The 16,773-nt window shown below is 50.0% G+C and overlaps 2 protein-coding genes across 3 annotated transcripts in view; one reads left to right on the plus strand and one right to left on the minus strand.

Annotated features, from left to right (window-relative positions):
- Window positions 1-12,421, plus strand: part of TVP23A (trans-golgi network vesicle protein 23 homolog A) — a 52,472-nt gene extending 40,051 nt beyond the window's left edge. The window contains exons 3-8 of one of the 2 annotated variants that reach the window (XM_050774550.1): window positions 3,066-3,210; window positions 4,951-5,040; window positions 5,629-5,757; window positions 7,290-7,418; window positions 8,781-8,840; window positions 10,019-12,421. In XM_050774550.1, coding sequence (XP_050630507.1) covers window positions 3,066-3,210; window positions 4,951-5,040; window positions 5,629-5,757; window positions 7,290-7,418; window positions 8,781-8,840 — 553 coding nt within the window. In that variant the 3' untranslated portion in view covers window positions 10,019-12,421. Of the gene's footprint in view, window positions 1-3,065; window positions 3,211-4,950; window positions 5,041-5,628; window positions 5,758-7,289; window positions 7,419-8,780; window positions 8,841-9,636 lie in introns of both variants that reach the window. The other variant, XM_050774549.1, reaches the window with a different exon arrangement.
- The window catches only part of NUBP1 (NUBP iron-sulfur cluster assembly factor 1, cytosolic), a 612,258-nt gene continuing 605,248 nt past the window's right edge, over window positions 9,764-16,773 (minus strand). Inside the window, exons 10-12 of the mRNA XM_050774474.1 lie at window positions 16,463-16,565; window positions 11,063-11,146; window positions 9,764-10,073 (exon numbers count right to left, since the gene is read on the minus strand). Coding sequence (XP_050630431.1) covers window positions 10,015-10,073; window positions 11,063-11,146; window positions 16,463-16,565 — 246 coding nt within the window. The 3' untranslated portion in view covers window positions 9,764-10,014. The remainder of the gene's footprint in view (window positions 10,074-11,062; window positions 11,147-16,462; window positions 16,566-16,773) is intronic.

Below are 16,773 nucleotides of genomic sequence, written 5' to 3' on the forward strand. Positions count from 1 at the left end.
AGCGTTTATTTATCTCCAAGGGCAAGGGACAAAATTTTATTCAGTTAGTTAGGAAATTCTCAATAAGGTTTAAAGCAAAAAGAGACACCCAAGATTCTTACCTTCTGGAACACTCCAGGAAGTTTTTAAGTTCTATGTGATCCTGTCTAATTCTTCTTTGAGACAGAGACTTGCTCTGTTGCCCAGGCTGGAGTGCAGTGGTGCCATCTCGACTCACTGCACACTCCTCCTCCCGGGTTCAAGCGATTCTCCTGCCTCAGCCTCCTGAGTAGCTGGGATTACAAACATGAGCCACCACAACTGGCTAATTTTTGTATGTTTAGTAGAGACGGAGTTTCACCATGTTGGCCAGGCTGGTCTTGAAATCCTGACTTCAAGTGATCTGCCTGCCTCAGCCTCCCAAAGTGCTAGGATTACAGGTGTTAGCTACAACACCTGGTGATCCTGTCTAATTTTTAAATGGGGGGTACACTTCCAGGGTTGGTTTTCATTCAGGTCACTGGCAGAGCTGAGAGCCTGAAAGGCTCAGACGAGACCCATCCTGGTGAATGGTTGGTGCTTTGCCATGCAAAAAGTCACTGTGAAGTCTGCTTCTGACTCTTAACATTCCCCTGGGAGTCAGAAGCCCCACAGTTTTATAGGCGTCTATGTTGTGCTGACTCTGACTCCATTTCTTCTTGGGGAGAGTGAGCAGGCTCTTTCCCTGCAGTTCTGTGTGGACCTCTGTGGCCACCCCATTCTGCCTCTCAGAATGCTGTGCCAAAGCCCACAGCATTTTATAACGCTAATCCAGAGGTTGCAAGCTCACTGCTTGCAGGCCAGTGAGAAACACAGACTGGGATATTTCAGTAAAAGAATTAGCGGCCATCATTTAAAATCAGATTTCCCATTGCAAGTATGGATTTCTGACTTCTCCTGAAAATCTTGGATCTGGCAGTACTGGGTCTGATTTGCACCAGACCAGTGGTGCTGGGAAGAGTCCCTTTCATCCCTCCCTTTTCCTCCCCTGCCCTGAGGTGTGGGTTTCATTGCCATCCATCACTGTGTCAGAGGTGTGTGAACCAGAGCAACTCCATGTTGAATAGGGGCTGGGTAAAATGAGGCTGAGACCTACTGGGCTGCATTCCCAGATAGTTAAGGCATTGTAAGTCACAAGATGAGATAGAAGATCGCACAGGATACAGGTCATAAAGACCTTGCTGATAAAACAGGTTGCAGAAAAAAAGCCGGCTAAAACCCACCCAAACCAAGATGGCCACGAGAATGACCTCTGGTCTTCCTCACTGCTACACTCCCACCAGCGCCATGACAATTTACAGACGCCACGGCAATGTCAGGGAGTTACCCTATATGGTCTAAAAAGGGGAGGCATGAATAATCCACCCCTCATTCAGCATATCATCAAGAAATAGCCATAAAAATGGGCAAACAGCAGCCCTTAGGACGGCTCTATCTATGGACTAGCCATTCTTTATTCCTTTACTTTCCTAATAAACTTGCTTTCACTTTACTCAATGGGCTTGCCCTGAATTCTTTCCTGGGTGAGATCCAAGAACCCTCTCTTGGGGTCTGGATCTGGTCCCCTTTCTGATAACAACTGGGCTCGTGCTGTTGATTTCTTGATCATAGTTGAGTATCGTTCTCTACCTGTGTGCTCTATCTAAACTGGGAAACTATAGAAAGAAACAGAAACCCACAAGTGTCTTCAGTCTGGCCCACATCACCCGCTGCCATCACCTGCTCTAGACAACTTGGTGACCATTCTTTTCTTGTTTTGAGATGGAGTCTAACTTTCTTACCCAGCCTGGAGTGCAGTGGTGCAATGTCGGCTCACTGCAACCTCCGCCCCCAGGTTATGGTGATTCTCCTGCCTCAGCCTCCCGAGTAGCTAGGGTTACAGGCGGACGCCACCATGCCCAGCTAATTTTTGTGTTTTGAGTAGAAATGGGGTTTCACGATGTTGGCCAGGCTGGTCTTGAACTCCTGACCTCAGGTGATCCACCCGCCTCGGCCTCCCAAAGTGCTGGCATTACAGGTGGCACGTGGCCTATATCAGACTATCAAACTCACATTAAAAAAAAAAAAAAAAAAGGCCGGGCATACTTGCTTATGCCTGTAATCCCAGCAATTTGGGAAGCTGAAGCGGACGGATCACCTGAGGTCAGGAGTTCGAGACCAGCCTGGCCAACATGTTGAAATCCCATTTCTACTCAAAATATAAAAATTAGTTGGGCATGGTGGTGGGCGCCTGTGATCTCAGCTACTCGGGAGGCTGAGGCAGGATAACTGCTTGAACCCAGGAGGTGGAGGCTGCAGTGAGCCGAGATCATGCCACTGCACTCCACAGAGCAAGACTCCGTCTCAAAATAAATAAATAAATAAATAAATAAAAATAAAAATAATAGGAAAAAAAAAAACAGAAAAAAAGCAATTTACATAAGATGAGCATGTTCCCCTTGGCTCCCTCTCTTCTTTCTGGCCAGGTTTGTGTCTAAAGGAACAGTGAACAAGAACCACCTTCCCCTAGGTTAAATGCCAGGATTCACGTGCCACTCACCACTGAGCAACTATGATGAGTGAGACCTGCCACTCACAGGTCACATGTTTCGCTCTGTCCAGGAACACATTCCCCGATGACATGAGACACTTGCCCCGTGGGCTGCATGTGAGCTTGGAGTTCAGTGACTGGCGGAAAAACCCAACCTTTACCTTTGGGGAACTGACTGTCATCTCTGCTGGGCGGGGAGGCAGTGATTGCTGTCACATTTCACTTCAAAGATGACCGTGTTTCAAAGAGGGAGAGTGATATTTGGAGTCAAGTGGCGGGAAAGTACTGGATTCTTCGAAGGGGAGGGAAAAAAACAGTGTCAGCATGACTATTTGGGGACTGCTGACCTAATAATGCATCCCCAGGGCTACAGCCTGAGTTTCTGCTTCATATGCACCAGGGAGAACATTCCATTGAGCCATGTGAATGCCCCCAGCAAAGTCTGAAATGGTGAAGGGAATTCAGTAACCATCCGCTTGGCTCTTGGAGTGAGGGCGCCTTCTGGGTCCTTTCCTAGACACCCCTTGGCCACCTTTTTCCACCTGTTTTTCCGAGTGAGTGCCATCGTCACCTACGTGTGCTGCGACTGGTTCGGCAAGAGCTTTGTGGGCTGTTTTGTCACGGTGCTGCTCCTCCTGTCCCTGGACTTCTGGTCTGTGAAGGTGAGGCCCTTTCCTGTGATGTCACTACTCCCGAAACACGAGGCTTGTCCCCTATATGCGTGGGATCAAGAGATACTTTGGTTTAGACTCCTGAGACATGCTTAAGAGTGCTGAGCAGTGTCACTTAAAAGTAGGGGGAATGGAGAAACCCTGTCTCTACTACAAATACAAAATTAGCCGGGCGCAGTGGCACATGCCTGTAATCCCAGCTACTCGGGAGGCTGAGGCAGGAGGATCACTTGAACCCAGGAGGCGGAGGTTGCACTGAGCCGAGATTACACTATTACACTCCAGCCTGGGCAACAAGAGTGAAACTCCGTTTCAAAAAAAAAAAAAAAAAAAAAAGCTAAGGGGAAAAATGCATTGTTTAGCGCTTAATAAATGGCTTTTGTCAAATGTCAGTTGTCATTCTTGCACATGTGACAACCCCATATGACTTTGCATTTTTTTGTAAAACTTACTGTATTAGTCTGTTTTCACACTGCTTATAAAGACATACCCAAGACTAGGTAATTTATGAAGACAAAAAGGTTTAAGGAACTTACAGTTCCACATGGCTGGGGAGGCCTCACAGTCATGGTGGAAGGCGAAAGGCAAATCTTACACGGTGGCAGATGAGAGAATGGAAGCCAGCCGGGCGCGGTGGCTCACTCCTGTAATCCCAGCACTTTGGGAGGCCGAGGTGGGAGGATCATCTGAAGTCAGGAGTTTGAGACCAGCCTGCCTGGCCAACATGGAGAAACCCCGTCTCTACTAAAAATGCAAAAATTAGCCATGTATGGTGGTGTGCGCCTGTAATCCCAGCTACTTGGGAGGTTGAGGCAGGAGAATCATTTGAACCCAGGAGGTGGAGGTTGCAGTGAGCCAAGATTGTGCCACTGCACTCCAGTCTGGGTGACAAGAGCCAAACTCTGTCTCAGAAAAAAAAAAAAAAAAAACAGAGAGAGAGCGAGCGAGAGAATGAAAGCCTAGCAAAAGGGGTTTCCCCTTATAAAAACCATCAGATCTTGCGGCACTTATTCACTACCACGAGAACAGTGTAGGGGAAACTGCCCCTATGATTCAATTATCTCCCACCTGGTCTCCCCCATAACACGTGGGAATTATGGGAGCGACAATTCAAGATGAGGTTTGGGTGGGGAGACAGCCAAACCATGTCACTTGTATATGAATTAATACATATATTTAAAACATATATAATATGACCATATAAATTATATATGTTTGTGGGGGGAGTGTGTAACTTTTTTTTTTTTTTTTTTGAGATAGAGTCTTGCTCTGTCGGCCAGGCTGGAGTGCAGTGGCGCTATCTCGGCTCACTGCAAGCTCCACCTCCCAGGTTCAAGCCATTCTCCTGCCTCAGCCTCCCGAGTAGCTGGGACTACAGGTGCCCGCCAGTACGCCCGGCTAATTTTTTTGCATTTTTAGTAGAGACAGGGTTTCACCTTGTTAGCCAGGATGGTCTTGATCTCCTGACCTCATGATCCTCCCACCTCAGCCTCCCAAAGTGCTGGGATTACAGGCATGAGCCACCGCGCCCAGCCGTGTGTAACTTTTTAAAGTGAGCTTAGTTGAAAACTAGAAGCCTTGACATCTGAGAATTCACTACAATTCAACACCTTTTTTTCTTCCTGCTTCCAGTACAAGTCTGACATGAATCAGGGGACTTTTATTTATCAACACAGTGAATACGCCTCTTTGCTTGTGACCTGCTCAGAGTCATTTTTCTGTTGTCTTCAGAATGTAACCGGAAGACTCCTGGTGGGCCTTCGATGGTGGAACCAGATAGATGAAGATGGGAAGAGCCACTGGATCTTTGAAGCCAGGAAGGTATTCTCCATGACGAGCTGAACTAACCAGAGCGGGGATAATGGGCGTAGAAAGTTTCTGTGGGTTCCTTTGGAGTTTTATGCATATCTGATTCCAGCTACACAAAAGCCACTGCTGCGGGTGCCCTGGTGAAACATGGGTGTGGCAAAAGTGTCTGTAAAATAGACTGGGCATGGTGGCCCACGCCTGTAATCCCAGCACTTTGGGAGGCGGAGGTGGGTGGATCACTTGAGGTCAGGAGTTTGAGACGAGCCTGGGCAACATGGTGAAACCCTGTCTCTACTAAAAATACAAAAATTAGCCGGGCGTGGTGGCAGCCACCTGTAATCCCAGCTACTCGGGAGGCTGAGGCAGGAGAATCACTCGAACCCAGGAGGCGGAGGTTCCAGTGAACCAAGATCATGCCACTGCACTCCAGCCTGGGTGACACAATGAGACTTCGTCTCAAAAAATAAAACAACATCAACAACAAAAAAAGCCCACAACAACAAAAGCATCTGCAAACTAAAATAAATGAAAATGCGAGCACGCTCGTTCGTTTGCAACCTTTCTGCTTGTTTTGACATTTGAATTACTTTCCTTAAACAGGTCTCCTCGAATAACATTGCTGCCACAGAAGCTGAAGCGCGAATCTTCTGGCTGGGCCTCATCATCTGCCCCATGATATGGATTGTGGTTTTTTTTGGCACCTTATTTTCCTTGAAGCTGAAGTGGCTGGTAAGGCCATACCTTGACTTCCACATTGCTTTGATGTCTCTGCAAAACCGGTGTTTGCACTGCTAGGCTTCTGTTGTTATTCGTTATTGATTGAACAGTTGTAATAAGTTTATTGAGATATAATACACATTCCATACAATATACCCATTTAAAGTATACAATTAGGGGCTTGGCGTGGTGGCTCACGCCTGTAATCCCAGGCCTTAGGGAGCCCAAGGCAGAAGGATTGCTTGAGCTCAGGAGTTTAAGACCAGCCTGGGCAACACAGTAAAACCCCATCTCTGCAAAACATACAAAAATTAGCCAGTCATGGTGGTGTGTATGCTTGAGCCCGGGAGGCAGAGGTTGCAGTGAGCCAAGACTGTGCCACTGCACTCCAGCCTGGGCGCTAGAGTGAGACCCTGTCTCCAAAAAATAAAATAAATAAATACTCAGTGTGAAATTCAGTGGCTTCTAGTGCAGTCATAGAGTTGTGCAGCCAACACCGCCATCAATGTTAGGAAATTTTCATCACCTGAAAAAGAAGCCTTGCACCCTTTCAACATTGCTTCCTTATGCTTCTGTTCCTCCAAACCCTGGCACCTATTAATTTTTCTGTTTCTATGGATTTGCCTGTTCTGGGCATTTCATATAATGGACTCACACAGGCTGGTGCGGTACCTCACGTCTGTAATCCCAGCAGTTTGGGAGGCGGGGGCGGGTGAATCACCTGAGACCAGCCTGGCCAACATGGCAAAACTCTGTCTCTACTATAAATACCAAAATTAGCCGGGCATGGTGGCACATGCCTGTAATCTCAGTCACTTGGGAGGCTGAGGCAGGAGAAGTGCTTGAATCCAGGAGGCAGAGGTTGCAGTGAGCCAAGATCGCGCCACTGCACTCCAGCCTGGGTGACAGAGTGAGGCTCCATCTTAAAAAAAATTAAAAAAGAGAGAAAACAAAATACTTGTAGATAGTAAAACAACAGTGTCATTTAATGAAAGTGCGGGCTCTGGAATTTGGATCCCGGCTCGACCACGCTCCAGTTCTGTGGCCTTGGGCAGGTTTAATCTTCCTGAGCCTCAGTTTCTTCCTTGTAAAACGGGATGATGATGGTGGCAACCTCTCCAATTGTAATGATTCTGAGGTGTCCATGGGTATTTGCAAATGCTCAGTCAATGCTGGCCATCACTATTCTTAGGTGCTGGCTAGAGCACTTCTACTTGGCTTGAGAGGTGCATTTCTGTAAATGCTCTTAGAAAGTGACCTCTGCGTCAGGAGATCGAGACCATCCTGGCTAACACGGTGAAACCCCTTCTCTATTAAAAAAAAAAAAAATACAAAAATTTAGCCTGATGTGGTGGTGGGCGCCTGTAGTCCCAGCTACTCGGGAGGCTGAGGCAGGAGAATGGCGTGAACCCAGGAAGCGGAGCTTGCAGTGAGCCGAGATCATGCTACTGCACTCCAGCCTGGGCAACAGAGCGAGACTCCATCTCAAAAAAAAAAAAAAAAAAAAAAAGACAGTGACCTTTGCTTTCTTTGTCTGAGTGCAGGCTCTCGTGGTTGCTGGGATCTCTCTCCAAGTTGCAAACCTGTATGGCTACATCCTTTGTAAGATGGGAGGCAACAGTGACATTAGCAAGGTCACAGCCAGTTTCCTGTCCCAGACAGTGTTCCAGACGGTGAGTAACTGAGGTCTGACTCCTGGACCACTCCTCTCCAGGTAGTCAAAGTCAAGGTGGCCTGCTGGCAACTGCGGTTTATAATGTAACATATCAGCCAGGCTGCCATTGTTTTATTGTTTATTTATTTTTTGGGAGGAAGGATCTTGCTCTGTCACCCAGGCTAGAGTGCAGTGGTATGATCATGGCCCACTGCAACTTCCATCTCCCGGGCTCAAGCAATCCTCCCACCTCAGCCTCTCGAGTAACTGGGACTACAGGTGTGTACCACCATGCCCGGCTAAGTTTTTAATTTTTAAAAAATTATTAATTATTTTTGTAGAGGCAAAGTTTTGCCGTGTTGCCCAGGCTGGTCTTGAACTCCTGAGCTCAAGCAACCCGCCTGCCTTGGCCTCCCAAAGTGCTGGGATTACAGCTGTGAGCCACTGTGCTGGCAGTTTTGCTTTTTAATTGTAAGATTTACATAAAATGTAGCCTTTTAACCATTTTAAAGTGTATTGTTCTGTGGCATTAAGTATAACCACCATGTTGTGCAACCTTCACCCCACCCAGCTCCAGAACTGCTTTCATCTTGCAAAATTTAAGCTCAGTACCTGTAAAACATTAACTCCCCCTTCTCCTTGCCTCCTGGCCCTAGGAACCAGCATTCTGCTTTCTGAGTCTGTTGGTTTGACAGCCCTAGGGACCTCCTGTTAAGTGCAATTATAGTTTTTGTCCTTTTGTGACTGCCATTGTTTTCAGTGATTTTTAAAACTATAGAATTAAGAGTCACAAACGGTTTTTCCATTATTATTATTATTATTATTGTTATTTTTTGAGATGGGAGTTTCCCTCTGCTCCCAGGCCGGAGTGCAGTGGCATGATCTTGGCTCACTGCAACCTCCGCCTCCCGGGTCAAGTGATTCTCCTGCCTCAGCCTCCCGAGTAGCTGGGATTACAGGTGTGCACCACCATGCCTGGCTCATTTTTGTATTTATAGAAGAGACGGGGTCTTGCCATGTTGACCAGGCTGGTCTTAAACTCCTGGCCTCAAGTGATCCGCCTGCCTTGACCTCCCAAAGTGCTGGGATTACAGGCATGAACTACCATGCCCGGCTTGTTTTTTTTTTTTTTTTTTTTTTTTTTTAAACTTAACAGATATTTCTAAAAGTGAGAGATAGGAGGTCTTTGAAATTTGACCAGGTTCATCCTGAAATGGTTTGAACCATCTTAAATTTGAACAGTGCTGCTTTATGCCAAGACGTCAAGCAACCAATTCCGCAGGTTTTCTGTACTTTGTGGGTTTTCTCTGGCCTTGCATCAGCAGGACTGCCCCAGTCGTGTGTAAGGACAGAAAACCATGGTTGACTTTTCCCCTTGCAGGCCTGCCCAGGTGACTTTCAGAAGCCGGGCCTTGAGGGGCTGGAGATTCACCAGCATTAGGTGAGAAATGGATCGTGGCACCCGTGTGGAGGGGCTGGGGAATTCTGAAAAATGCAGCTCTTGAGGCACAGGGCCCAGGGTTTGGGTGGGCTTCCCCTGTTCCCTGGGGTGGCCTGGTACGTGATCAGGCAAGAAGCAGACTGGGCAATGGGCCTGCCCTGGGCTTTGCAGCCTCATAGCTCTTGGAGTGAGGAGCTGTGGGGGGTGGGGTGTGAGGTCACACCTTCCTCACACTGAACATGTGCAAATCTGACCATATGTGTGGTCCTAGGGAAGGGTGGGGAGGGAAAAGAGACAAGGGAGGGAAAGAACAAGGGGATTTGTTCTTGTTTCCCACCCACCCACTTTTATGTCCCAGAGTGGAGAGAAAACAGGAATTTACTCTTCTTCCAGCTGGTCTCAGATCCTGTGTGTCTCAAAGAGAGCAAGCACCTCATGGCAGTGAGGATGACTGTAGAGTTTACATCTGTCTCTCTTTTTTCTATAATTTAAAAGCCTGAATATTGGTTTGCATGCCACTGGACATTACTGGATATACTGTGCACATATTACTACACAGGGTGTATACACAGACCCCAAATTCTGTCTTAGTGGGTGATTCAAGGACTCTTCAAGGGCTTTTTGATTTGACCCAGCTGCGCCACATGCAGTGATTTTAGAACAAACCCCAGCGTGAGCTCTGTCGCTTTTAGATTTTTCCTCAGTCTGAAGAGGAGCGTTTGGACTGTGCTGTTTGAAAACATGCCTGTGTGTTCTGCAGTGAAGCCGCACACTCACCCCTTTGGTTCTTTTCTAGGCTTTCTTATCTTCAGAGGCAGAAATGGCTTAAATGGGAGTTTCTACAATCGACTAAGCTTCCGACACAGCAGAATCCCATGGTCCCACAACCCATTTGTTTTTTACGTGAAACAGGCCTCGGGGGAGAGGTTTGAGGAGGGGGTTTTATTCTTAAAACGGCATATTTGTAGAGAATGCCCTTTATATATGTTCTAAGGAAAAGTGTACAAATACTCGATGATTAAAGTGTCTCTGCGAAAGTGGCTTTGGACCACACCAGCATCTGGTTCCTTTTTGCTGTGACCCACCCTGTCCCGGAGCTGGTTGGGTCTGGCTGGACGTGCTGCCCAGGGAGTACCTCACTTGGTAACTGCTTGGTTCTGAACATTCTCTCATTTCAGGAATTGATGAGGTTCTCTTCTTCTGACTGACGGAGATCACAAAACTCTTGGATTCCTGGAAAACAAGACGACAGGCATAGAGTGCTAAGAATTGTCCACCCCTGGATAGCCCCGTCCTGTGCTGGGGAGGGCCGTGTCTTGACAGGGCTGGAATCCTCTGGCAAGTTCCATAAAAAGCCCTGTCTGTGATGCCCTGAGTCTTTGAAAGTGACCGGAATACCTCACACTGCCCATCAGAGTCATAACCAATGGCTGAGGCCTTCCTCGGCCCATCTATAGATGGAGGATTCTGGGAATGCTGTTTCCTTACCCTCAACATCATTTTTCTAGGCAAGTAAAACCCAGCCACAAACTTGGAGACCGCAGCTTTAAAAAACACTGACACCTCTGCCTTCACTCTGGGGCCTCTGATGGCTGCCACTGGCTGCACGTGGGTTTGGTCTGGCTAACCAGAGTTTTTATTTCTATTTTTTTAAGACACGGTCTCACTCTGTTGCCCAGGCTGGAGTGCAGTGGCGCGATCTTGGCCCACTGCAACCTCTGCCTCCCAGGTTCAAGCTATTCTCCTGCCTCAGCCTCCTGAGTAGCTGGGACTACAGGCGAGCGCCACCACACCCGGCTAATTTTCATATTTTTAGTAGAGACAGTGTTTCTCCATGTTAGCCAGGCTGGTCTTGAACTCCTGACCAGCCTCAAGTGATCTGCCTGCCTCCTCCACCCAAAGTGCTGGGATTCCCAGTGGGAGCCACTGCACCTGGCCTGTTGCTTTGTTTTTATCAGTTACTTTCTTAAATGAATTACTTTATCGCTTTATTGGGATGTATTTCCTAAGCCATAAATTTCAACCTCACTGTGTTTTTTAAACTATGAATTAATTCACTATACTCACACATTGAGAGATTTCTCATGGACTCCTGGCTTCCTGGGCTATGGAGGCCACTCTGTGGTCATTGCAGACCCCACCACCCACCCGTCCTTCCACACCCCCCATACCCTTGGCTCCTTTATGTTGCTTCTGCATTTAGTACTCATGGAAATACTTACTCTGAATTATACTTCTGTAGGCTAACGTGGCTGGGGAATCCGGGGCGTCAATGAAGAAGGACTGGCCTTTGTCACAATTCTTACCTTAAAAGAAAGAAATGGAAGACAATTCAGTCCAAGAGGAAAACAGAGTGGCCACAAGATCTTGGGGCTCCTTCTGTGCTGGTGACAATGGGAATATTTTGAGTCCCCTTCACTTGTAATGAAGAACAATGTAGAAAAGGCCACTGGGGTCTCTGGGACCTTCCTTCTAGCATTTCGGGGTCCCCAGCCAGCATTTCAGCGCGGCTAAATCATCAGGTGGCGTACAGAAAATGCAGGTTCCAGGGCCCTACAGAGAACTGATTCAGCAGCTTCCAGGTGGGCCCAGGAGTCTGCATTTTAAGAGATTAGCTTTTGAGCAAAAGGATCATGAATGCACATGATTAAAAAAAGTACAGAATACAAAAGGATATGGCATGAAAGGCCAAGTCCAAAGAGGGCTACTAGTGTTCTAGGTGTCTTTCCAGAAAGATTATGCGCATATAAATGTGCACATTCACAAGTGTGCACACACACATACACACACTCATATACCTAAAATACGAGTGGGAGCACATGACACACACATTCTGCCCACTGCTTTGTCTGTGTGTAATTTTATCTTCTAGGTCATCTGTGCTGGTGTCTGTCCGTCTGCTAGTCTTTCCCTGCCATGTGGCCACTGTTCCAGTCCCCTCCTATGCACACCCAGGTTTCTCTAGGACCATGTTATCCCAGAGCCAAGAGGACAGGACACAGGGGCCTTGGACTCATTGGGGGTGTTCTCGCCCCCAGTCTGCCCTACTAGCCCCCGGTTGTGGGTGGACCTGCCATCAGCTTGCTCTCCCCACTCTCCAGGCCCTGAGCTGCCGGAGAAACAGGGCCAAGTGACTGCACTGCCCATGTCCGGTCACCAGCCTCAGGTGAACCCCAGGAGGAGTTCCTACCTTGCACCTACCATTTCCTCAACTTCACTACTGTGCTGCCGTGTGGGACAGGGAAGTCCAAGTCGGGGAAGAAGCCTGTGGGGAGAGGGTGGTGGGAGATGGGGAGCCCAGATGGCCCAGTGAGGCAGGAAAATAGGGTCTGGAGGCAGGGAACATAAGGCCAATTCGCACTTGAGCCATAACAGGAAATGTCCTCTCCACAGGACATATGCCATAAATGACTCTGTAACTTTACTTCATCCTCTTCGTTTATATAGGACGTACCCCAAGTAGAGGATATTTAAACCCCAAAACTCTGTAATGGGGCCTTTGAGCCCCTATTCTCAGGCCCATTCCCTTCCCACACTGTGGAGTTTACTTTCATTTTCAATAAATCCTTTCATTCCTTCCTCGCTTTGTGCGTTTTGTCCGGTATTTTGTTCCAGGCGCCAAGAACCTGGACACCCTCTGGAACTTACTAGGGAGGCCCCTGAGTGCACGTTCGCTGGGCCAGACTTGGGAGGCTGGGGATCCTAGAATAGTCATGCTGGGGGTACTTTCTGTCCCTGATTTTCACCCAGGTCTCCCTTCCCCAGAGGGCTCCCCAGCCCCCAACACACAAATATGCTCTAGTGTTTTCCCGTCCTAACTGCATTTCCCCCTGGGCTCCCACCTCTCCGAGAACGGGCATCATCATCAGAACAGCTGGTGTGAGCACAGCCCTGTTCCAAGAGATCTCAGGCATCCTCTCTCCACCCTGGCAGATCCCTCACTAGGCACCACTGTCACCTGCATTTTACACACGGGGCCATCGAGGCTGAGAGGGGAAATGACTAGCCCAAGTCCCACAGCTAGTGGTGGCGAAGCAGGGATCTGAGGCCAGCCCTTCCTGTGATCCTCAGCACACGGGGGCCAGGACCCACAGCACCAGAGCGCTGGCATCTGCAACTTTGCCACCATGTCCCTAGAGGGGACTGAAGTGCTGTCCTCGTGTCCTCCTGTCTGCTCCTAGGAAGGTGGCTTTGCCCCCACTCTGTCCCCAGTGACCTTGCCAGATGCGTGTCTGTCGCTTGGCCCTCACGCTCCACCCTCTTGGGTGTGTGACAGCGTTAACCACCCCTTCCTTTCTGGCACTCCCTGGCCTTGCTATCTGTGGTTTCCCCTCGAGGTGAGGTTCTGCAATGTGCCATCTGACACACAGGACCAGGCCCACTGGAAGGCACTTAATGCTCTCAGTTCAGAACGAGCCCCGCAGCTGTCACTGTCCTCTGCTTTGAAATTAGCTCTTGTGAACCACCTGGAACTTTGCTTCTTTGTGACAAGTGGCCCTGAAAGGAAAGACCAGGGCCGATGCCAGGGCTCGGTGTGAGGGAGGTGGGAAGATGGAGGTTGGTGGCTCTTTGGAAGAAAAGCCACATCAGGATCCAATAGAGGGCCCCAAGGTCACTTCCTGATCTGTCAGACAATGGCAATGGCAGGCCTGTGGCTGGGCCCATGGACATATTTGGGTGGGTCAGCAAGCAAGCATGCCATTGTTTTTTTTGGAGACACGGTCTTGCTCTGTTACCCAGGCTGGAGTGCAGTGGTGTGATCAGGGCTCACTGCAATCTCAACCTCCCCGGGCTCAAGTGACCCTGCTAACTCAGCCTCCTGGGTAGCTGGGACCACAGGCACATGCCACCATGCTGGGTGAATTGTTCTATCTTTTTTTTTTTTTTTTTTTTTAGAGACGGGGTGTCTTCCTGTGTTGCCCAGGCTAGAGCATGGGGTGTGCGTGTGTGTGTATTTAATGGAGTTAGTTGCCATCATTTAGTAATCAGGAGACTTTGGGTAAGGATATAGATTTCTAACTCTTCGTTAAATATTGGAAAATGTGGCAATTGTGATGGCCATAAGGACACACCTCTTGGATCTCTGGTAGCAGCTGCCAGGCTCCAAAATCCATCACCACGTTTGTGTGGAGGCAATGCTGCCCCCAGGCTGCTCCTAGCTAGTGACTGAGCTGAGCATGGCACTCGGGCAGGCACATTTCTGGGAGATGCAGGCCCTCTGATGGGTAAGTGGGCTCAGAAATGCCCTGGTGGCTGTGCCCAGCTTTCCTTGAGAGCAGCCAAGACGCTCCAGCAGACTGAGATGGTCCAACAGATTGATACGCTCCAGCAGACTGAGATGCTCCAAAAGACTGACACACTCCAACAGACTGAGATGCTCCAACAGACTGCCACACTCTAGCAGACTGAGATGCTAAAAAGTAAAGTACACTGAGGTGCTCCAGCAGGCTGAGATGCTCCTATGGGCTGAGATGCTCCAGTGGGTTGAGATTCTCCTTTGGGTTGAGATACTCCCGTGGGCTGAGATGATCCTTTGGGTTGGGATGCTCCTGTGGGCTGGGATGCTCCCATGGGCTGAGATGCTCTTGAGGGCGGGGATGCTCTCTTGGGCTGACATACTCCTATGGGCTGAGATGCTCTTGCGGGCTGATACATTCCTTCCCCCATTCCTTCATCGTGGATTAACCCTCTCCTCTGTCATTTTCTCCCACAGATGTTTCCCCTGACAAATGTCCTGCCTACCAATCCCATCTCAGCAGAGCTGAACTGCGGCAGAGGCGCAGGCTAGCAGGAATGGATGTGCCCTGGGCTGCTGCAAGCTCCCGTCCCCAGTCACATCCATTCACGCAGCCCGACTGCCTCCAGGGGCCTTAGAGGGCAGCTCTCAGCACCACTTCCGGCCACTGCAAAAGCTGCCTGGTGAGTGTTTTATAATGCTGGGGAAGGCTGAGAAAGCAGCTGTACTTTTCTGCATTTTGTTGGGGAAATCACATGCCAGAGAAGTATTGTGGGATGTGGGAATAAGGGAAAAAGGATTTGGGGACACAGTCTCCTGGGCACACAGGGTCTCTGGCGTTCTCCCGGGCTGTTCCCATCTTCAGAGTGGCCCTCGCACCTCACTCCCCCACCACTTCCTCAAGGCAGCTGTCCCCTAACATAGTACTCCCGGCTCCCGCTTGGCAATCCTGTCCACGTCTTGTGGCTTCAACACTCAACTGCACGGACACGAACCACCTTCTCCTGACGGACCCCAGAGCCTGCTGACAACCTAAGCCCCCAAGCCCCTCATCCACAGCACCCCAGAAGGCCTGGCCTCCCTCAACCTGTCCTCACTGTCTCTGAGGGACGGACCCTCCTCCAGGTGGCTTGTACTGGCAGCAGGGACAACTCGACCCTCAGATGCCGTCACTTTCTCTATTGTGTGTGTCCCTTCCTTTCTATACCAACACCAGAACCCAGGGCCTCATCCTGAACCTGTATCCCAGGTCAGCTGCCCCCGAGCCTCCTGCTCCCAGGTACGTGACACTGACACTCAGACACTTAGCTGTTTCTCATAGGCTCCTATTCTTCCCCTGCAGCCAGGCCCTTCCCCAAGGCTCCCCACGTGGCTTTGTGGCTTCCCGCTCCCAGTCTCCAGGCTCTCCCTGCCCTCTCCCCAAGCACTAGGACTCCACCCTCCTGGCCAGGGCATTCTTTACCCGCCCTGCCCCTTGCCCAGCCCCTCGCTCCCATCCCCCGCGCTCCCATCCCCCTCGTTCCCATCCCCCTTGCTCCCATCCCCGCAGACACCTCTCACTGGCCTTGGTTCCCTGACAAATGAAGTAGAAGTTCCGAGGTGTGGGTGCAGCCGGCACTCCTGGACCCTGGCCTCCCCTCCAGCCTTCTCTCTCTGTTCTCCCCTCAGACCTAAAGGCTAGTGCTGGACCCCCGGCAGGAGCCCCACTGTGGGCCCCAGTAACAGTGATGGAGGCCCGCCTGGAGTGTGGCCCTGCCCAGTGCCCCGCTGCGAGTGGGTGCCCTGCAGGCATGTGGGTGGAGATGTGAACCCCGTCCCTCCTTCAGCCCCAGGGCCACTCAGGGAGTGGGCATCTCTTGGGATCCTGGGGGACCCAGGCACTGAAGAAGAGCATTCGCTGGGAACTTGGCCCCTGCTAGCAGGCCAGTGATCCGCGTTCCTGTATGTCCCAGTGCTGGAGACAAAGGGGCCTCATCTGTGAGGTACTGGCTTCTCGGGGCGCAGGAGGCTGGGCTCCTTCCTGAGGGATTTTTCACCTCAGGCTACCCTTCTCTGTAACCTGGATGCCATGCCCATTCCCTGGTGCCCCTCTATCGGGCACCCTCCTCAGTCCCCTGGCACCAGCACCCTCACCAACTTCTACCCCGTTCTTCCAGGCCTTACCCCTCTGCCTGAGGCCTGCTTGCTCCCGCGACCTGCCCGCAGGGGTCTTGGCCTCTCTCCTGGTGGCCTCTTGGGGTGCCAGCTGGAGGGTGGGTCTGGCTCCAGCGCCCTACTAACCTTCCTCCTTCCATTGCCCCTCTCCATAGCTGCCCCCATTGTGCCCGAACCATGCCTGTGGGGTTGACCGAGGAGTGAGGTCCCGCCCCACATGGGGGTCACCCACCTATGAGTGGATCCAGGGGCACTCTGCCGAGGAGAGGGACCTCCAGGTCCTGGCACATGAGCTCCGCACCCCCGGTCGTGGGAGGGAATATCTGAGATTCTTTCTGCAAAGCAAATTCAAAGGGGACGAAACATCATTTTTTTGTGGAATCACAAGGATGGACCACATTTTAAAGAAATTTACAAAAAAAAAAAAAAAAAAAAAAGGTTTAGTTTGAATGTGAAACACTTGACACCAAAAGAACTTTCCTTCAGTCAGCAGAAAGGGATTTTAATTGTGATTCCACTTCCCAAAATTACGGGGAAAGCAGA

The sequence above is a fragment of the Macaca thibetana genome, chromosome 20, assembly GCF_024542745.1.
Source record: "Macaca thibetana thibetana isolate TM-01 chromosome 20, ASM2454274v1, whole genome shotgun sequence".
NCBI classification, from domain to species: domain Eukaryota; kingdom Metazoa; phylum Chordata; class Mammalia; order Primates; family Cercopithecidae; genus Macaca; species Macaca thibetana.